Here is a 21,088-nt window from a genome sequence, read left to right as displayed (position 1 = left end):
TGTTGCATTACAGTGTTAAATTCATATTTAAAATGAATAGAAAAAGTATAACAAGAGCCTAATAACACAATTAGCTGCTTTGGTAACTTCATTCTTTAAATGACTGTCGAATTACTATGAGTATGTTTTGTAAACATGCAACACATTCCATGCAATCTATTTCTGTAGAGTTTTTCCAGGAGAAATAATCTGTTTACATATGCTCAATTCAAAGGCAAATGTTCGTTCTACCTTGAGGCAACAGGAAATGTTGAAAACAGTCGTTGCAGTTGTATCTGTACTGTGTTTTTGGTCGCTTAACACTCTATTTATATCCCTGCATGGTTAAAAATACTCGCTAACTCCTGGGCCAACCAACCAACACCTGGCTTTGACCCACTGCGAGACAGTCAGTCTTGCAATTCTACCCGGACAGCTGATCTGAGAGTTAATGTTCTTAGTATTTGTGTTCTTAGGAACATATGCGACGTGCCACGCTTTCTCTTGCATTCAGCACTCTATTTGAAGTGAACCTTCACCACACGGCTTGAAATTCACAGTGGACTGTATAAAACGCATACTCTCAGAGAAACAGGAAGCTGTGCATTGATTAAATAACGTAATCCCACCAGAGATGCACATTAAGACTGATGTATGAATTATTAAATCACAACAGGAAAAAATGGAATAACATAAAATGGAAGAATATTCCTTAGTACTTAAAAGCAAGAATATAATATATTCCCATTCTGATCCACCCTATTCCATCCCATCCTAATGTTTAATGTACAGTATGTTGTAGAATTTAAATCACAATCAAGAACCCCTTTAAATATTATAATATAGACTGTATCATGAAGAAATATTTTTCTACAGAATTGTTTCTACAAAATATAAGCATTTAAGTTGATAAGTGTTATAATTTTATAATAATATATATTATTATATAATATAATATATCCTAATAAATAATATTAAAATAATATATATATTATATATTATTATTACCTGACTGAATGTGTTCTTTAGGTCTTATTCAAATTCTATACAGAAAAATATTTTGACCTGTCTGGATCTCCTGGAATAAAACATCAATGTAGATATTCTGTACTTATATGTACTTGAAAAACACATATAAAGAGGACAATAGTATAGAATTATGACATGTTGGTCAGAAATATTTGCTGAGATAATATTTTTAATGGACACAGTGGAAAATCTTAAGTCAAAGGGGTTCGGTGTCAATCATCTAGTTGACATAGCAAAGCCACGCCTCTCTTGATCCAGTGCTGAGGACGCTTATTGGTAGGGAGTGTCATGCTGATGACAAAGTTGGTTGAATGGCCAGTGGTGGACAGCGTACCTTTACGCTCACTGGTCTTGTAGAGGGGACACACATAGATGCTGTTGGGGTGTTCCATTCCCTTCTTGTCCGCTAAAAACAGATTTAGAGAGGTTGCTGAGCAAAGTAACTACAAAAGCATGAAGTGATAGATATAGATGTACTTAATAATCAACACATAACATTTATTATCTCACTTGGTTTGATCCAGATGATAGGGACTGCATCAAATAAAACTTTGGGATACTGTTCGGCCAACACTCCACTGCAAGGAAGAACACATTTCATGAAAATATAACTCAAAAACGATTATTTCCAGCATCTTCCTGCCATGTAAACTTCTCTTGCCTTTTTTTATCCCACCGAGCTCCATCCAGGAAAAGGCCATGAATGTAGACTCCATCTTCAGGAGATGAGTCGGAGGTGTCGATTGGCAGAACCTGAAGCAATAAAGAACAAAATGTTGCTCTCAAATCGTCTCTTTCCTAATGAAAGTACTCTCAGCCTAGAGACAGATGCAGCAGATGATACCTCGTAATTAAAGCCAAGCAGGTCAATGGGGATGGAGTACTTCCTGGCGTAATTCTGCAAGGCTCCTGTTATGAAAGCCTGAGTGAAGAAAAACCCAGATAACCAGAATACATGGGGCTTCTGGGTGTCATACCAGTCCTGGAATAGAATATGACACAGAGACACATTAACAAAGACAAATAATATTTTTTCAATTCAATTTACTTGATTTGATCAAAAATACAATAAATACTATATTATTGTGAGATATTATTATGATTTAAAAAACTTTTCTATTTGAATATATTTTAAAATGTAATTTTAAGGACAAAGCTGAATTTTCAGCATCATTACTCCAGTCTTCAGTGTCACATGATCCTTCAGAAATCATTCTAATATGCTGATTTGCTGCTCAAGAAACATTTCTTATATTATCAATGTTGAAAACTGTTGTGCTGCTTAATATATATATTAAAAAAGTATATTTCATTAGGTAATATAATGTTAATATTTCTACATTAAAGTGTCATTAATTACTCACTCTCATGCCGTTCCACACCCGTAAGACCTTTGTTCATCTTCGCAACACAAATTAAGATTTTTTTGTTGAAATCCGATGGCTCGTTATGAATCTTTTGCGTCGAATCATGATTTGGATCGCGTGTCAAACCGCCAAACTGCTGAAATCACATGACTTTGGCGCTCCAAACCGCTGATTCGACACGCTGATTCATAACGCTCCGAAGCTTCCTGAAGCAGTGTTTTGAAATCGGCCATCACTATGTCGTTATTTTGGGATTTTTGGCACACCAAAAATATTCTCGTTGCTTTATAATATTAATATTGAAACACTGTACTCACATGAACTGATTTAAATATATTTTTAGTACATTAATGGATCTTGAGAGAGGAAATGTCATTGCTGGCTATGCAGGCCTCACGGAGCCATCGGATTTCAACAAAAATATCTTAATTTGTGTTCCGAAGAAGAATGAAGCTCTTATGGGTGTGGAACGGCATGAGGGTGAGTAATAAATGACATTATTTTCATTTTTGACACAAAACACCATCAGGGTAACACACATGACACTAAAATAATGCAATAAACATTAACTAAATAACAAAATATAACACAAAACACACTAATGTACATTACTGATGTAATGAAGATGAGAAGAACAAAAATAAAGAACAAAAACTGAATAAAAATGAGAAGAAACTAAATTATTTTTTTTTAAAAATGCAATCATATGTGATGTGTAATGCAAGGACTTCTGGGAATGTTGTTTTTTTTTTTTTACCATAAATTATATGGTAATTTATAGTTTTTACTTTAAAAAAGCATTTTACAGTAGCATTTTTATAGTATTCTTCTGTGAAAATTACAAACATTTTTTTTGGTCTGATACCTTTGGCTTCTGTGAGGAGTTGTCTATGTGTGGTCACTGACCTGTAGAAATTTGAGTCTGGCTAGGAAGTCGTTGACATAGCTGCCCAATGGCTTGAGACTGGGATAGGAGCATTTGGCCCACTTTTCTGGCACTTTCCCCACCAGCAGACTGCCGGCTACAGCCTCTAGCTCTGCATCCATCACCACCAGCCCCTTAATGGCGTTTATCAGGTTCTGCAGACTCACACGTATAGTACTGCTCAAACTGAAAGAAGAAAGTACACACAAATTATAGTATAAACGTCTTCACATATAAAGAATTATTTCTATTGAGCTCTGAGGACTCACTTGTTATACCGCTGCATCTCCTGCACAAGCACTGTATTCATGCTCTCCTCATAGCACACAGGGAATTTGACAAGGGCAGACTCAATGTCAAAATTACCTGGAAGCTGCATGACCGAAATCAGAATGTCAATAAATCACTGGCACATATGCAAATAACTTTTTATCCCAATAACAATTTCTAATCTTATAAATGATGAGTTACTTTAGACAGGATGTCATTAGCAATGTCCAGTAGAGTGGTATCCCCGCCAGAGCCGCCCCCACCCTTTGAACCACCACCCTGGGTCAGGATGAGGGAATCAAATAGTAGTTTTGTCTGTTGAAGGTCTTTGGAGATGTCCACATTCTCATGCATGCCAAACACCTCGGGATGCTGGCTAAAAGGCAGGTTCTGTGGAGCATAAGAAGTGCATTATATGTCATTGTTTTCATTGAGTTTAAATTTAGTCCGAGGTCAGCAGCTATCATAAAGTCGTACCTTGATAAACTCCACATAGTCTTCATAGATGGATTTTGGAGGTGCGTGATAATTGCCACTGGGGGAGAAGGAGTAGCGTGGGTGGTCAATAATGTCTTTGTTGTAGAAGTCAGCGAGGATTGTCATGAGGAGGCGACGGTCCCAGTCATCTGTTACACGTCCTCCGTAGTTACACTCTCCAGTCAGATATGTGATGGCCTCAAAGGGAACCTCCTGGTACTCATTCACAAAGAGCTGAGATACAGAAAGTAAATATAAATATAGCTGCAAGCAGCAATTATCGGTGTTCAAGCATTTTAAAGGTGCCCTAGATTGTTTTTTTACAAGATGTAATATAAGTCCTAGGTGTCCCCTGAATGTGTCTGTGAAGTTTCAGCTCAAAATACCCCATAGATTTTTTTAAATTAATTTTTTTTAGCTGCCTATTTTGGGGCATCATTAACTATGCACTGATTTTTTCAGCACGGCCCCTTTAAGAGATGCGTTCCCTCTGCCCCACCAGCTCTCAAATATATATATCGCATAAACAAAGTTTACACAGCTGATATAACCCTCAAATGGATCTTTACAAGATGTTCGTCATGCATGCTTCGAATTATGTGAGTAAAGTATTTATTTAGATGGTTACGTTTGATTTTGTGTGAGTTTGAGGCTGTGCTCTGTGGCTAAAGCTAACATTACACACTGTTGGAGAGATTTATAAAGAATGAAGTTGTGTTTATGAATTATACAGACTGCACGTGTTTAAAAATGAAAATAGCAACGACTCTCGTCTCCGTGAATACAGTAAGAAACGATGGTAGCTTTAACCACATTTAACAGTATATTAACAACATGCTAACGAAACATTTAGAAAGACAATTTACAAATATCACTAAAAATATCATGATATCATGGATCATGTCAGTTATTATTGCTCCATCTGCCATTTTTCGCTGTTGTTCTTGCTTGCTTACCTTGTCTGTGCACAGATCCAGCCGTTAATACTGCCTTTCCTTGTCTAATGCGTCGAATGGGCTGGCATTATGCAAATATTGGGGTCATACATATTAATGATTAATTAATTAATGAACTCTTGTTATTCAACTATGCCAATATAAATAAAATTTTTCATTCGAGGGCACCTTTAAGGCCTTTAAGCACTTGTGCAAAAAGATTTTACATTTTATTTAGTAAGCATGTAACCACTTAAATTATAAAAGGAAAAGACCATTTACAGCCAATACAGGCAATTTACCATTGAAAATATATGGTTTTTAAAGCTTTTTAAGAGTTCTTGAGGTTGAGCCAAAGTTGGTTTTTGAAATAATCTCCAATATTTAATGAACAATTCGATAGACAGCGGCGGTCCTAGAGGCAAAGTTGCTCAGAGTGAGGAGTTCTACCATGTGGTATGAATGCAGTGGGCGTACGAATGTCCGCCGTCGACCACTGAATTTTGAGCAGCTATCAGACAAGGTTAACGGAGGCCGATCGGAAATTTGCTGGGGCTAAAGGCCTGTAAGAAATTCTAAAGAAATCGGCCACTGGGGGCGCCTTCGCATTTTTCACGTGCGTAAAGCATCGTGTATCGCACGTTTTTTCGTTTTCGAGATGTGTCAATGTCCTCATAGACAAGAGTGGCCCCTCGGACGAAGATGCTGCACGGAAATTTTCAAGTCGCTCGGATTAACGGTTAAGTAGTTATAGCCATTTTCAGGTTTTTTTCCTGTTATTGCGCCACTAAGTGGCCAGTTGCCGCATCCTTTTTCACACGACCACAGAATGAGCTCTTACATAGGTGTGCTGAGTTTGGTGAAAATATCTCATTCCATTCACAAGTTATAGCCATTTTAGTAAAAGTGGCTCCACCCACCTCAAATGTTTTGCCGGCCCTTAGGGACCGTGAATCAGTATTTCAACTTTTTTTTACTTATTTCAACTTTTTGACCATCAGACTCCAGAGAATCTCACTGCACTGGTTTGGTTCAGATCGGGTCAAAAACCTAGGACTAGATCGCAAAAGTAGGTTTTTCAAAAAATCCAAAATACCCGGAAATTTCGCAGCATATTATTTAAATGTATTTAGGATGAAATTTGCCTTAGAAAGATAAAGGAGTTTATTAATTAAACAATTTTAACTTCCACCAGAGTGCTATTAAACACATTAAATGTGGTGGAAATGACACTGTAGTGAGAATTCAGGTGCTTTACCTGCAGCTGTCTGATACTAATACGCAGATCCGACTCGTTAAATCCATAAGGAATGTTCCATCCCAATGGCCCAAACTTTTTCCTCTCTTGGACAAGAGCATGGAAGAAGCAAACCCCGTACAAGAGCTTCTCCCAGACCTACACAACAGCAGTCAGTAATAAAATACTCTTACTGTATATCCAAAACATGAGGAAGAGTCAACATAAGACTGCTAACAGGTAATGTACTCACTGGCTCTTTGTTAGGACAGGCTGCAAAAAACTCAGGGTCAGAGATGGGGTCAGAAAGATACGACTGCAACAGATTTAACCTCAAGCCAGTGGGAGGCTCATTAGTCATCTTCACTCCATTCTGCAAGATGGTCACTGGAAACTGTCAGAGCAAACAAATCATCATCAATTACGTCCTCCGATATACAGGAACGTAAAGTACTGATTTGACAATAGTTATAGTTCAAAGGAAAAAAAACAATTGTCTACTCAGGAGTGTACAGTATGTGTACCATGGGTGATGGGTAGCTGGTAAGCCAAAGACGGAAGTTTGGATGGCATGTGTCCGGGGAGAGGTCCTCACAGATCTTCTCCAGAGTGGACATCCAAGACACGGCCAGGTGGCAGTTCTGCAAGCACACCCAGGTGCCCTCCTTCATGGCTGAGCGGATCATCTTCACTGCTATTGGACCCTGGCCTTGTCCCAGAGAGATGGATTTAAATTGGGAACCACCCATGTTCTTATCATTGGCAAATTTCAGCAGACCTAAGGAAAAGTCAAAACAGTGTTTTAATGTAGAATTTGACTTAAATGTGTTTAACAGGTTTAACACCTTGATATTGAAATTCATATTATACACCCCCACCAGGGGTTGCCAAACCTACTTAATTTCAAGAGAACTAATTATGATTTTGATCTGTGCTATAAACACAAAGATGTCTCTTCTATCTGAGAAATAATAACTTCTGTAAATTGAAGAAAGAAGATGTTCATGCACATCCTGCATTCCGTCTGCGCTATTTACTAATTGTCTGATACATATGCGTCAGATAGATGTCTTTGGTCATGTCTTGCTGTTTTTAATGTCTCTTGCTATGACAGTTTTTACAGTTGACCCCCCAGCATGATTTCTACCAGTAACCACCCTAGACATTGAGGAGGAAAAATGTCCCCCAATGATTAGAAATGGTCAAATTGTCCACCCCAGTACTTGATATTATTGATGCTGCTCTGCTGTACTCCATTATGCACCACTCTGTTTATTTTTTAGGATGACAAGAAAAGTTTTAAAAGTTACATTTTTAGGCTGGTCTTCCTCAGCGGTCTAACAGCGCTCATCATTGTCAGAATGAGTGAGCTGGCCAATCAAATCAAAGAAGGTGGGGCTTACTGTTCACAGAAGATGAGTGCGAATTCCAATGCAACACTTTTGTTTAAGCAGTGCGATTTAAGTAGCTAAACATTTAATATTTGATGACAGTTTTATGATTTAAATATTCAGCGACCGACAGTAATATCCAGGGGTGCAAACTACTCAACATTTTTATGAAATTTCACCATTTTGAATCGGAAACATGCTATTATTTGATTAACATGATATGATTAATGTAATTAATAACTGAATGTGAAATAACTGGCATATCAGACACCAATGTTGAAGACATGGTTATGGCATTGGGCCAAGGACTTGTGGTTGGAAAAGTTGTGTTATGTATACCAGCCTGAAAAAAGTGTTTTCCCTAAGTGGATTTAGCTGAAAATTAAGCACACTTTAAATAAGAGCAATGTATTGTCCTATTAAAACTTGAGTGATTAAAAACTCACTAGCCATTGGATCTGCTCCAGGAGAGAGAATGAACACCAAGGGAATGGTGCAGTTGGAGTCACTGTAGCTCTTACTGAGGTCAAATGGAGGTGGTTCAACAAATCTCTTTCCCAGTTTGTCAGTCACAAATTTGCTGATTGCTGGCTCAATCTTTAAAGAAAGGATAAAGTAAAATTAAAATAAATGTTCCTGTGAGTGATGTAATACTCTACATTTATTACTTTTTAAAGAACTATGATAAGAACATGTCAATTTTAAACTCAATGAGAGCTCACTTTATCAGGCCTAAGGCATCGGTAAATGATCATTTTTTGAAGTTCGTTGAGTTTATCACACCAGGGCTTGGGCAAAGCTGTGTTGTAAGGCTCCTTATTGTCATAAATGGGCAGGAAACTCTCAGGACTCTTAATGAAGCTCTCCCTATATTCAGCCAAAGAAATGTGTCATATTATGAGCTGCACAAAACTTGATATAACATGCAAATGTAACATTTCAGTCATTTCAGATGGCATGGCAGAGACTTCATACTTGAGGCCCTGAAGGGCAGGAAGATCACTGGCCCGGCAGATCTCATCCCAGCTCTTATCAGGCAGCCAGTTTGGATCAGGGTTAGAGGCGTTGTTCTGAAGGCCAACACCCCCAGTAAGCAGGAACATAAATTCAGAGTACTCAATCTCCTTCTTAGCTCTATGAAAGATTCAAGATTCAATTAACACCATATTTTTTTGGGACATAAAGTTCATCATACTACTACGAAATCTGACAGTAATATGCCAATGTTGCATTCAGGACTGAATCAAAGCTTGATTTGTTTGAACTTACAGCAGTAAGTTAGAACAGAGCAGGAATGAGAAGAGGAGTTTGTCCTTCTCAAACAGAGAACGGCACACATTGCAGTACAGGTTATAGGTGAAATGATCAGTCAGGTATCGGAGTCTCTTCTCTAGATTCTTTGATTTGTTGCTGTAGAATACATATGCACAATAAGTGAAATGCAAAGAAAAATGGTTGATGCATAATTTGTAAACTCATGTGTAGTCAATCCCCACCTGTCAAGTATGGAGTTGACATAGAGGTTGACAAACCAGTTGAGAGAGTATTGATACATGGGGTCAATGTTGGCCAGGTCTGCAATACTGAAGAAGAGGATGGAGGAGTGCTTAGCGATGGCTCTGTAGCCCTCTCTCGACTCAGCTATTTCAATCTCAGTCTTCTCTGCAATCTGGAAGTTCACAGCAAAGAGGTTAAACTAGAAACTATCATGGCATCAATAAAGGGCTTTCTTCTAAACCAGCTCTTTGATGCACTCTACCTGCTGTTTCTTAGTAATCTCATTAGACATGATTTTGGCAGCATCCAAGATCTGGATGGCACTCTCGTCTTCCAGGATGTTCCCCTCTGAGGACTGCAAAGTCTCCAGGATTTGGTCCTCGATCTCCTTAAGCTGCTTCTTATTGGCTGCAGACTGAAGGATCAGGGCATTTCTCTCCTCCTCTAATTCAGGTCTGAGGGAAAACAGAAGTGGAATATCATACAGGGAAATTAATTCAGAATCATATTCCTTAGTAAATGAAAATAATAAAATCAGAAACTATGTTTTACATTAAGAAATTTTTAATATTTTTTTAATTTTTAGTATCACTAAGATTTTCATGACTATTAAGTCATTACCATAAAGCATCTGGACATTTTTCCTACTACTAAATGATGATTTCTACAACACAGAATCTAATACAAGCACATTCATGAAATATACATTCTATATAAATAAGATCATGCATCATTTCTGCATAACAGTAATGAGAATTGAAGGGAAAATATATTAGTTTGTGAAAAACATTGAAAATAATGCCCCCTTTTTAAATTTTTTAATCACCTCTCTTTTGCTACCACAATGCCAAGCAGCTGGTCTTCGAGGCCTTCTGGTGTAATCATGAAGTTCAGCAGGCAAACTTTGGTAGCTAGTTCAGGCAGGTAATGAGGGTTCCTCAGCTTTGTAGTGATGTAAAAACGAAAGTCAGACGAGTACTCAATCACACTCTCGCCCAATCTGATACTATCCACACCCCCTGCAAAAACAAGGCAGGAACTCACTTTGATTTCCAACCCCTCTTTGAGAGTCAAATTAATCAAGTATTCAAAAAAATAAATTATTGTTTTAAGTTTAAGTAAAAGACCTTGTTTGAAAACTTGTTTGAGCAGCAGCGGCTCTAAGGAGGGGTCAAGCTCCTCTCCTACGTTCTCCAGCAGCAGCGGAGTACCAAACTGGATGCAGTTTTCGAGTGTTCTCATGTAGTCGGCATCAGTTAGCTTAATCACATTCAGGTTATGCTCCTTTTCAGAGTTTTTCACCCATTTGTTAGCTTGGCCCTGTGGATCTATCATTAACGGCCTGGAAATGAGAAAACTGGGTTGTAAAACATGACATTTTGGTTCTGAAATCTGATTTGTCATAATTAGCAAACACAAATTTTGAAAGGTTTCAGCTTTGTTGAGTCATACCATCTTCTGGAGTTGCTCACTATAACACCATTGTCAATGGAGAAGCTGTCAGTGGGTAGGCCAGCGATATTCCAGGCCCTGATCTTGATTGGATCTCCAAGCGTCTTACTTAGAGAGAAGTCATCAGAGGATGGGATCTTCTTTGACTGAGTAGGAACATTGAATAAATGACAATGAATATTCATTTGCAAACAACACTGGTCTTCAACAGAGAGGAGCAGTGCAGTACCTTGCAGAGCTTGGCCCACATTTTAGTACAGTCATTGCGGAAACTGGCAGTGAAAGCTCCCAGGTAAGCAATAACACCAGCAGATATCAGCACATCACCTGTCAAGTTATCATATGTGCACTGAAGATCATTGGCTGCTTTCAGCCACCTGTGTAAAAATACAGGAACACATACTCATTTGGCCTGATTATAGGAATTTGGTAACTACATAGGCTTATAAGAATTGGTCATAGTTAATTGAGACCTTGACTTTTCTCCTCCTAAACCACCAATAAGCTTCTCGGCTCTCTCCAGCTTGCGAGCACAGAGGTCCACCTGGAACTCTAGCCGAGCTTTCTCTTCAGTCTTTTCCTCCAAAGTCTTCTGCAGTGAGGCCAGACGATCCTCCACTTCCTTCAGCTCCGCCCTCTTCTGGTTCAGCAGGGCCATAGTGGTGGCCAGGGATTCCTGGGCTACAATAAGGTTAGCTTTCTTAGGTGCCACCACCTGAAAGAGAAAATAATTATGATTTCGACAAGTGGTATAAAACAATAAAGAAAAATAGTATGCATATATTTAAAAAAAAAATTAAATATACAGTATTTTACAATAATTCACAATAATTTATAATCAATAATATTGTACATATACCATAAATGATGTTTATTAAAGGGTTAGGCTTTCGTTCATCTTTGGAACACAAATGAAGATCTTTTGATGAAATCTGAGAACTTTCTGTTCCTCCGTTGACAGCTATGTGACTACCACTTTGATGCCTCAAATCGTTCATAAAGAGATCGGTAAATTAATCCATATGAATTGAGTGTCCAAATTTTCTGAACAGACTCGATCGCTTTTATATGTTGACCAGATTTAATTTAGGCTTTTATTTACATATAAACATTAATCAGTGAACATAAACAGAAGCTCGACCAAACCCGTTTCATGCGCGAGAAATAAACTTCTAGAAGCTCAAACATGCTGCATAACATACGAGAATGAACGTGTTCCGAAGAGTTTGGAACGACATGAGGGTGAGTAATTAATGACAGAATTTTCATTTTTGGGTGAACTAACCCTTTAAGTAATGTTTGTGTGTGTGTGTGTGTGTTCTTGTAATCATGGTTTATGAGGACACAAATGTGTATAACAGCATGGGTATTACAACATAAACATGGTTTATGATGACACTTCCTGTGTCCTCGTAAACCAAATGGCTTAAAAAACTTTTTTTTTTTTTTTTTTTTTAATTAAAAAAATGCAGACAGTTTCCTGTGATGGGTAGGTTTAGGGGTAGAGGTAGTGTAGGGGGATAGAATATACAGTTTGTACAGTATAAATACCATTACGTCTATGTAGAGTTCCCGTAAACCACAACTTACAAGTGTGTGTGTTTGTGTGTGTAAGCTATACATAAAAATAGAAATAAAAATGAAAGAAATAAAACACAATACATATTTTCTACAATATCTTTTCACTTCAGATATTATGTTATGTGGCAATTTATCTAATAATTATTGTAGAGAAGGAAACTACTCAGTGTGAGATACAGATAGGGTCTGCCAACCTTTGCCACTCGGTCATAAACCTCCATTGAAGTGATCCATCTGCAAAGCCCCTCAGCAGCAGATGAGGCCTTGGCAACTTTGGTAGGGTCAAAGTCAGGGTTGGTCATGTACTCACTACGGATTTTATGCATCACTTGAGTCTATCACAAAACAACATCATTAAAATACATTAGCCACAGTATTACAAAAACAACCTACACACCCTAATAAAGACTTACAGGGATGTTGTCTTTGTCATATTCCTTCAGGTCTTTGAGGAAATTCATGTCTCCAAGCAGCTTCTTGCTTGGACCCCAGTAGTCAAGAATCTATTAAAACAGATGCCATGCTGTCGGTAAAGATAAAAACAAAGAGAGCTCATGGCATGTGACCTGACTAGACTTGCTTTTGACCTTCTGTCCGGTTCCGGAGGGATCATTGATCTTCTCTGGTTTGATGTCCTTCATTACACACACCGCTGCCATCACCAGCTTCACTCCTGCTGGAGGGTTTTTCATTGCTTTTACAATGGTCACATCAGCCGGCTGAAAACACAAATCAACCCCCATCTTACATAATAATCTATTATTTTATAAACCACAATTTACAACTTTTAGTCATACATTCATTATTTTTATTGAACTTTTGTAAAACGGAAAAATGAATTAGATCAGAATAAGATTAAAATTTGAAAATCACTAAATTGTGATTGATATTCATTCTTACATTAATTTCCATACTTGTCACAGGTATTGTCTTCCTTGCATGTATTTACACATTTATAACTGCCTTCACACAGCACAGTTAGTCTCCAGATGTCTGAAAATGCATACTTCTCTATGTGAAAAGCAGTATTTAAAATACATAGTTGACCTTGAGTGTGTCCAGGGCAGACAGCGCAGCCTCCAGTGCAGGGATGGCCTCAGCCAAGTCACTCTCACACTCATTCTTCAAAGCCTGGGATTCATTCGCTTTTAGAGTAGCCGTTTCTTCATCCGCACGGACAAGTTTGCTCTTCGCCTCAACCTCCACTGACTCAACCTCTATCACCTGCAGAAGAGAATCACGTAGCTAACATATGTAGGCAAACTTTTATCAAAATTAAGGCAAAATACCTAAAACACTACAATAGGAACAACAGAAACACCATAAACCTATACATTAGCAGTACAAAATGAACAAATGATCATTTGTTTTAAACACGGGTACTGTATGACAGATGTTAGTGTTTCTTACTTTCATTATTTTGGTGTTGTCAATCTTAGCCTGCTCAAGTTTAGGCTGCAAGTCCACCAGCTCCTTCTTCATTTCACTCACCTAAACCAGCATGAATGCATTAAAAACCCTTCTCTGCCTTTTTGACCATAATTAAAAAGGATATGAGGTTATAAAAAGATCCATATTAGTATTATATACACCATTATATGGATTGAATAGATATGATTATCTGCTAATTTTTTCTATACATTATTCCCAGCACATTACCTGAGACTCTGCAAAAGCTAATTTGTCCAGTCCATTTGTATATCTGTTTTTAGCACTCATAACATTGTTTCGTTTTTGAGTGAGAAGAAGTCTGAATGCAGCTATGAGCTCCAAGTAGGAAGTAGGAGTCACATAGTTATGGCGACCCAGCTCTGACAAAAACCTGCAAAGATTACCACAAAGAATTTTACTCTTGTCTGAGTGAATAATTGTGATAACTTTATTGTTTGATATTGCAAAGGGCTTGCGTTCTACTTTTTGGAGGAACTACCTATTTAACAGAGCATATTAGCCTTGATATAAGCATCATACCTGTGAGACAGATCAATAGCAGAAGTATGGAAGGTCTTGCAGATTGGCATGACTTCCTGACGCTCAAGATCACTCAGCTCCAATGTCTCCAAAAACTTATTAGCCACTCGTTCCAAAGCCTCTTCAGGCCATGGCTGGGGAGATCAAAATCTGAACTTCAACTTCACTTTTAGAGAAGGTTTATATTCAAAATTGGTCAAATTGGTCATTATATATATTTATAACATGAAAAAAAAAATGGTTTTCCCAACCATAATTACTAAAATGCTTCTTTTCTGGCCTTGCCAAACTCACCTGAAACCAATCTATGGTGCAGCAGTTTATGAGGGAAGGGAACTGTCTGAGGCGGTTTCGGAAGGCATCTCCTATTGGGCTGAAGGCCACTACTATATGTAGGTTCTCTCTGCAGCGAGTCACAAAATAAGCAAACAGAGCCAGAGGGCTGAAGTCCAAATTTTTATCCCCAGCCTGAGCAATGGGCCGTACAGCCTGTAGGGGACACAGAAAAGAACCCACAGAAATAAAATAAAATATTTTCTTACAATACAACACATAAAAAAAAGAGTTTTATAGTTCTTGCATTTACTTTGTCTGTATCTTACCTCCATGATTTCTTGCTTCTCATCCACAGCAAAAATATTTGGTACCTCTCCTGTGTTTAAAATGCTGTCCACATCTTCTAAAAAGGCTTCATCCTTTATTTGAGCATCAGTGAGCAGGAACACCATTTTCTGGCCCTTTACTCCGGCATTCTTCATCAGGCGCTAGACAATACAAAATCCATTAGTGAGCACATTTGCCTTCTAATATAATCTTCACGCAGCTTTTTTCCATACAACGATAGTTCAAAGCGACCGAGTGCTGTCAAGCTACAGAAATATTGTAATATACTCTTGGAATATTGAACACAAGTAGTATTTATTACTTTTATGGTGCTTTAATGGTGTTTTTTGTGCTTTTTTTGACATGCCCTGGTCACAACATATTGTTGTGGTATGGAAATAGCTGCCTGAAAAAAGCTTTTGTACTCTATGGAAACAATAACAGCATACAGGTTTGGAATGACATGATGGTGAGTAAATAATGAGAAAAAAAATGTATTTAATACCTTCAGATCATCTCTCCATTCATTCATGCCATAGCTTTTGGAGATCTCAGGCTGGAACAAAGTCATATCAGCCATAAAAGTAGCGAGTCTGGTGATGGACTGACGGCCGCTGCCTCCAACTCCAACCAGCAGAGCGTTTCCCCCGGGCTGTTTTAAGACACGGCTGATCCTGGACAGGTGTTCTAGGACGTAACTACACAGAGCGAGGGAGACAATTAATAAACACTGTCAGAATTTTGATCTCTTAAGACAATTCCTCTTATTGGAGAATGGCAGTATGTGACATCATGCTCTGTTGAAAAGTTACCGGAATATGACCAAGTTCATGCGGTTCTTGTGGGTTTGGTTGTACTCCTCCAGACAGGCTTCTACCACCTCACCAAAACGCTCAATGGAGGGAACCTCTGCATACAGCTTCTCACTTTCATCCACGTCAGGGGTCATATAATCGCCAAATAGCAAGTTCCGCATATTCTCATCACAAAGCTGAGGGAAAAAAAAATATATATACAAAAATGAATCATCTTTGGTTTCACAGGGTCACAAGTTCCTTCATATTCATCAGTGCAAAGCAAAAGAGTATTTTTGTCCTTTTACAATTTTTTCATTAAAAAATATATGAATATTTTTAAAACAAGATACATTTACTTTAGAAATTTGCATTTGATATTAAGATAATATATACTAAATTATTGTTATAGTTAAGTAATTTTCAAGTGCATCATTTACTGAAAGAGAAATTCTGAGGAGGGAATTTCAGTTTTTTTACGTACAAGTTTGTTACCATCCTTAAGATGTTCAAAGACTGTTTCAAAGTTCTCCTTGAAATGTTCCTTCACAATATTGCTTATGAGTTTGAAGAGCCAGGCTCGGTCCTGGTCATCCACAAGGCGATCATAAAAGACACGGTAAACTTCGTGTACAAAAAGCCGGATCATTGTTCGCTTGTTCGCAAGTGATTCCTTCTTCAGCAGCAGGCAGCCCTGCACCACTCTTGAGAAATCTCTTAGGTTGAAAGTGTAATGAGACTTAGCTGGAGTGGGAAGGAGATTTTCTATGGCCTTTTTATAAACCTATTTGACACAGAACACAGAATTAGACAGTATGAAATAAAAGAGACAAATAATGGAAATATATACCATTCAAAAGTTTAAGGTGAGTAATTTTTTAAGAAATTAATAATTTTATTAAGCAAGGATGCATTTAATTGATCTAAATTGACAGTAAAGATGTTAACATTGTTACAAAACATTTCTATCTCATATAAATGCTGAACTTTCGATTCATCCTGAGAAAAATACATCATGGTTTTCACAAAAATATTAAACAGCACAGCTGTTCCCAACATTGATAATAATAAGGAATGTTTCCTGAACACCAAATCAGCATATTAAAACGATTTCTGAAGGATCATGTGACTGAAGTAAGATTCATGGCTGTTGAAAATTCAGCTTAGCCATCACTGGACTAAATGACATTTTAAAACATATTAAAAAAGAAAAATTATTTTAAATTAAAAATTTGAAATTTTTTTCACAATATTAGTGTTTTTACTGAACATTTGATTAAATGAATGCAGCCATTCAAAAACATTAAAATATCTTACCAACCCCAAACTTTTGAACAGCAATATATACATATTAATTGCCTTTCTACCCCATGACTCACCTCAAGTGTTGCAGTGACTATCTGATTGCCAATCGTGAAGCAGTCAGGTGGGAAATCATTGGTCCGGAGGTAAAAGGCCACAACATTAGAGAAAATGCGCACCATGGTCTCGTCGCTGAATGAATTTATACTGCAGATGTTAAAATGGCGAAGGAAACGAGGAGTCACTGCATTCCTCCCACCACCAGGGGGCCCCATCGCAGAGATCAGTTGAATGTCCATAAGTGTAATTTTTGAGGTGTCCTTGAGATCATACCTACAACATAAAGACTTGATTATAACAGCAAAGAATCAAAAGATTAGGACAGACAATAGCGATTATAGTGTACTGAAGTTTAGTTTACCAGTTCCCATGGTCAAAATACTGACGAAGCAGCTCGACTGGAGGTTGTGCACCAAAAACCTCTTTTGCTGGCATATTCATGTCATCCACAAAAATGACACATTTCTTTCCCATGGGAGGTCCATATACCCCCTTTCGCCTTTTGTCTAGTCTGGACATTATAATGTTCTAGAGGATAGAAAGAGAGTTTGTGTTATGGAAAAATACCATTGAGAGATTCAGTGGATCCTTTTTAATAATATATTGTTAATATGGTGACTGTGAAGTGGTTACCTGGGTCTGACTGGCACTGGTGCGAGCTGAGAAGTTGACGAAGAAGGGAAGGAAAAGGTCTTTGTCGAGATTGTTCATCAATTTTTCTTTCACATAAACAGACTTTCCAGTGCCAGTGGGGCCGACGAGCAAAAGAGGTCTAAGATCAATGGAAAAATAAGATGAGTTTGGATGAAGGCAATAATATAAAATCTATAGCTTAACTATCAAGGCTAAAAAAAGATTTGGTCTAATGCAAAGGTTTGAAAACTAGGGGCCTCTGCAAATATGGTTGGTCTTTAAAAGTCAAAATGGTTGAGAACCACTGGTCTAATGTTTGTCAAGACATAAAAAAAAAGAGTACTTACACCCCATATTGAATGCAGAGATCCATTAGATAAGTGTATCGTACAGTGTCAATCGTGGGGACAATGATATCCTGTACTTTGGTATTTTTGTCCCCTAATGGTACATTTCTGATCGACTCATTCCAGTGTACCCAACGTCCTTTTCCTTTGAACTTAATTTTAAGGGAAAACGAGTCATTTTCTGAAAGATATACGTCTTAAATTCTCAGACTACTAAACCACTATATACCAACCTCATAACTGTAGTCATAGACAAGACCTTTCTCGTCAAAGGGACATTCCCATCTCGACACGGTAACAGGTATGGGGTAGTCCTCTGCATTTCCTGAGATAATTTCCTTCAGAAACTGATCAAATCGAGTGCGACTTTCTGTATCACAGCAACCACCGACAGACCACACCAGGGCAAAGGCAAAAGCTGCCTGCATGGGCCAAAATTCATGTTTACATTAAACTGTGTTCTGATAAGTTGTATATTGTACCTTTTAAACGAATAATTACCATGATCCATGTGCGTATGTTTTTGTTCCCTGGGTCTTCATTTAAAGGTCCAGTCAGCAGCATTTCAAAGAGTCGTGTGAGAGACACAACAGTGTTACTGTTGCTAGTGGGAATGACCTCCTGGAATATGAAAATTAATGTAACTCAATGAGCTCCTACTGATTTGTTGACAACATCTGAGATCAATATAATCCAACATGGTTATGCTATATGCAATTCATAACATAAAGCAATTACCCGGCATTGCTTGCGTAACAAAACAAGTGCCGGAGGAAGTAACCACTCAAACAGCTGCTGCAGTAGGTTTGAATTGTCTTGTGCTTGAAGTGGGTCAGGAAGTGTTCTCATCCATGATAGCACCAGAGGAGTCCATCCTAGCTGAGATGGCTCCATGTAGATCATTCCACAGCGACTCACTGTGGCTGGCTATTTCAGAAATCAGAAATTGTTAGCATGCTATAGATCATGAAAGCTGAAGTGGCTTCAAATATGAAGTATATCTGGACAGTGCTGAGGTTTAATATTAAATATTAAGACAGATTGACTTACACTGGCTTGCGACAAATCCATGGCCTCAAAAATCAGACTCATCTGATTGGACATCTGAATAATCTCCCCACTCATGAGGCATAGCTAAAACGAAACAAAATTTCAGTGTCAACAGCCACCAATCCTCCTGTTTAATAGGGAATGCTCCAGCAACGTTGATATAAAAGTATATCCATATATTTTACATATAGATATAAAATAATTGCCTTTTTGTTGTCATCCAACACAGTGTTCATGCTTTCAATCCAAAGTGTGTCTATGGGGCCATCAAACACCACCCATTTCCTGTCTGGGGTCTCACTGGAGGCAAATTCCCGAAAGGTGTTTGCCACAATCCCATCAGTCCACTGATAAAACAGAAATTTACAGGTGAAAAAAAGAACAAATAGAGAAATGGTTGTTTTTAATCAGTCTGATGTACAATTCAAACTCTCACCTCATGGGACACAGGATCAAACTGACCAAAGAGTTGGCCCATCGTAATAGATTTAGGATTGACAGTTTGGTACACAACTTTTTCTTCTTCGTTATAACCCCACTCATTCATAAGGGTCAAAGTATCAGCAAGAACATGAAGTACTTTGGTTTTTCCAGCAAATGGTTCTCCTACAAGCATAAACCTGTGGAAAATTTAAAAGAATATTTTATTATTTGTTCCAACCTTACCATTGGATAAAAATCCTCTTGTTTAATAGAAAAAAAGAAAATTACATTAGATACAAAGTGTGTGTTGTTTTATATAATATAATATAACATGTTATTATAACATAACATAACATAACAAAAAAAAGTAGATCACTATACAAATGTAGAATACTGACTACTTTATGTGTATTATAATGTTACTATAATATCAGTATTAAATAAAACTTAATATTTCATTCACAGTCTTTTTTGTCTGGCATACAGCTTAATAAAAAAGATGTTTTACATCACCAGTATTTTTGGTGTGGAAATACCCACTTACCCATGACGAACTATCATCATCTCATAAGTTTGAATCATTTTGTCCAGGAAAGCCTTGACAGGTTGCACATTGTGCTTTTTGCAGCAATTTTCAGCACATTCCAGGAACAACTAGTGCACATGAACAAATATGTAATTTAAATATCTTATTTCTTACCAGCAATTTAAATGAGAAACTAAACAAACAAGCAAAAACTTACCTTATAATCTGCCACAGGAAGAGAAATTCCTGGGAACAGGTCACTGGTGATTCCATTGAAAAGAGGGATATCATGGGAGAGAAACTTGGGCTCATTGACATCCTTGATGGACCGGAGAAGCTAACAACAGAACGAGGATAACGTATCAGATTTCAGCCAACTTAGGGTATAAGATACTATGCTAGCTGTTCTTCCATTTCATTTACTTACAAGCATATCCTCGTTTTCATCTGGAAATTTAAGTTTGAGGTTGCCAGCAGCCACCAGCACTGCTTTAACAGCTCTCATTCCATAGTCATAGTGAAACTGAGAAGATAGCTGCTCAGAGCACAGCCTGTAGGTCATCACAATCTTCACTGAGAGAGGCTTAGCATTGAGGAAGCCATACGAGTATAAGGAGATCTCAGCGATCAGTGCATAGTTGGGCACCATCATGGCCACTGTTCTAAACAAGACCTGAGTAACATGAAAACAGAACATTACAGTTAAAGCCACATCAGACAGCCTGATGTTAATGAAGCAAGTTACACATAAAAAAAAAAAAAAAAAAAAAAAAACACCTTGAGGTTATCAGGAAGTTCAGATCGGCCAGCGTATCCAGGGTTCATGGTGATGGCGACAAAACAGTTGGGGTTGAGGCGTAACTCTGTCCCCTCAAAGTCAAAATATTCAAGTCTCATTTCGATGGCCCTCTGAATACACAGGATCTGCTGAGCCACCACTGACAGCACCTCCAACTCAATCCGGTTAAATTCATCAAAGCATGCCCAGGCACCAGAAGATGCCAATCCCTTGAAGAACTAAGAAAGAATAGCCAGACAAATGATGACTTAATATAAGAGTTTTTATGTTATTCATGGAGCCCATTGAGCATATTATAGATAAACTGCTGAACATAGCTTAATGAAATTAGAGTGTAAGAGATGAACACGCTGAAGTTTCTGAGGAATAACCAGATACGATGGTCTTTGAGGAGTCCTTGATGTATTACAGCTTAATGTTTGAAATGTAAAAACTGTCAC

The 21,088-nt window shown here is 37.8% G+C and overlaps 1 protein-coding gene across 1 annotated transcript in view; it reads right to left on the bottom strand.

The window, feature by feature from the left end:
* Positions 1-1,166: 1,166 nt before the first annotated feature.
* The window catches only part of dnah12 (dynein, axonemal, heavy chain 12), a 32,233-nt gene continuing 12,311 nt past the window's right edge, over positions 1,167-21,088 (bottom strand). Inside the window, exons 27-74 of the mRNA XM_067370419.1 lie at positions 20,627-20,866; positions 20,277-20,522; positions 20,067-20,186; positions 19,868-19,977; positions 19,337-19,520; positions 19,107-19,247; positions 18,901-18,984; positions 18,589-18,777; positions 18,352-18,471; positions 18,084-18,272; positions 17,851-18,002; positions 17,504-17,642; positions 17,232-17,398; positions 16,888-17,143; positions 15,993-16,292; positions 15,527-15,705; positions 15,220-15,412; positions 14,714-14,875; positions 14,406-14,600; positions 14,112-14,245; positions 13,800-13,962; positions 13,551-13,631; positions 13,188-13,364; positions 12,728-12,859; positions 12,554-12,643; positions 12,335-12,475; positions 11,033-11,274; positions 10,789-10,936; positions 10,560-10,705; positions 10,235-10,449; positions 9,934-10,126; positions 9,370-9,562; positions 9,107-9,279; positions 8,880-9,020; positions 8,586-8,744; positions 8,333-8,477; positions 8,057-8,207; positions 6,744-6,997; positions 6,473-6,613; positions 6,241-6,378; positions 4,048-4,281; positions 3,772-3,960; positions 3,570-3,673; positions 3,282-3,486; positions 1,853-1,990; positions 1,670-1,761; positions 1,519-1,586; positions 1,167-1,414 (exon numbers count right to left, since the gene is read on the bottom strand). Coding sequence (XP_067226520.1) covers positions 1,221-1,414; positions 1,519-1,586; positions 1,670-1,761; positions 1,853-1,990; positions 3,282-3,486; positions 3,570-3,673; positions 3,772-3,960; positions 4,048-4,281; positions 6,241-6,378; positions 6,473-6,613; positions 6,744-6,997; positions 8,057-8,207; positions 8,333-8,477; positions 8,586-8,744; positions 8,880-9,020; positions 9,107-9,279; positions 9,370-9,562; positions 9,934-10,126; positions 10,235-10,449; positions 10,560-10,705; positions 10,789-10,936; positions 11,033-11,274; positions 12,335-12,475; positions 12,554-12,643; positions 12,728-12,859; positions 13,188-13,364; positions 13,551-13,631; positions 13,800-13,962; positions 14,112-14,245; positions 14,406-14,600; positions 14,714-14,875; positions 15,220-15,412; positions 15,527-15,705; positions 15,993-16,292; positions 16,888-17,143; positions 17,232-17,398; positions 17,504-17,642; positions 17,851-18,002; positions 18,084-18,272; positions 18,352-18,471; positions 18,589-18,777; positions 18,901-18,984; positions 19,107-19,247; positions 19,337-19,520; positions 19,868-19,977; positions 20,067-20,186; positions 20,277-20,522; positions 20,627-20,866 — 7,947 coding nt within the window. The 3' untranslated portion in view covers positions 1,167-1,220. The remainder of the gene's footprint in view (positions 1,415-1,518; positions 1,587-1,669; positions 1,762-1,852; positions 1,991-3,281; positions 3,487-3,569; positions 3,674-3,771; positions 3,961-4,047; positions 4,282-6,240; positions 6,379-6,472; positions 6,614-6,743; positions 6,998-8,056; positions 8,208-8,332; positions 8,478-8,585; positions 8,745-8,879; positions 9,021-9,106; positions 9,280-9,369; positions 9,563-9,933; positions 10,127-10,234; positions 10,450-10,559; positions 10,706-10,788; positions 10,937-11,032; positions 11,275-12,334; positions 12,476-12,553; positions 12,644-12,727; positions 12,860-13,187; positions 13,365-13,550; positions 13,632-13,799; positions 13,963-14,111; positions 14,246-14,405; positions 14,601-14,713; positions 14,876-15,219; positions 15,413-15,526; positions 15,706-15,992; positions 16,293-16,887; positions 17,144-17,231; positions 17,399-17,503; positions 17,643-17,850; positions 18,003-18,083; positions 18,273-18,351; positions 18,472-18,588; positions 18,778-18,900; positions 18,985-19,106; positions 19,248-19,336; positions 19,521-19,867; positions 19,978-20,066; positions 20,187-20,276; positions 20,523-20,626; positions 20,867-21,088) is intronic.

The sequence above is a fragment of the Chanodichthys erythropterus genome, chromosome 20, assembly GCF_024489055.1.
Source record: "Chanodichthys erythropterus isolate Z2021 chromosome 20, ASM2448905v1, whole genome shotgun sequence".
In the NCBI taxonomy this organism is placed as follows: domain Eukaryota; kingdom Metazoa; phylum Chordata; class Actinopteri; order Cypriniformes; family Xenocyprididae; genus Chanodichthys; species Chanodichthys erythropterus.
This window is presented reverse-complemented; position numbering and strand designations above follow the sequence as displayed.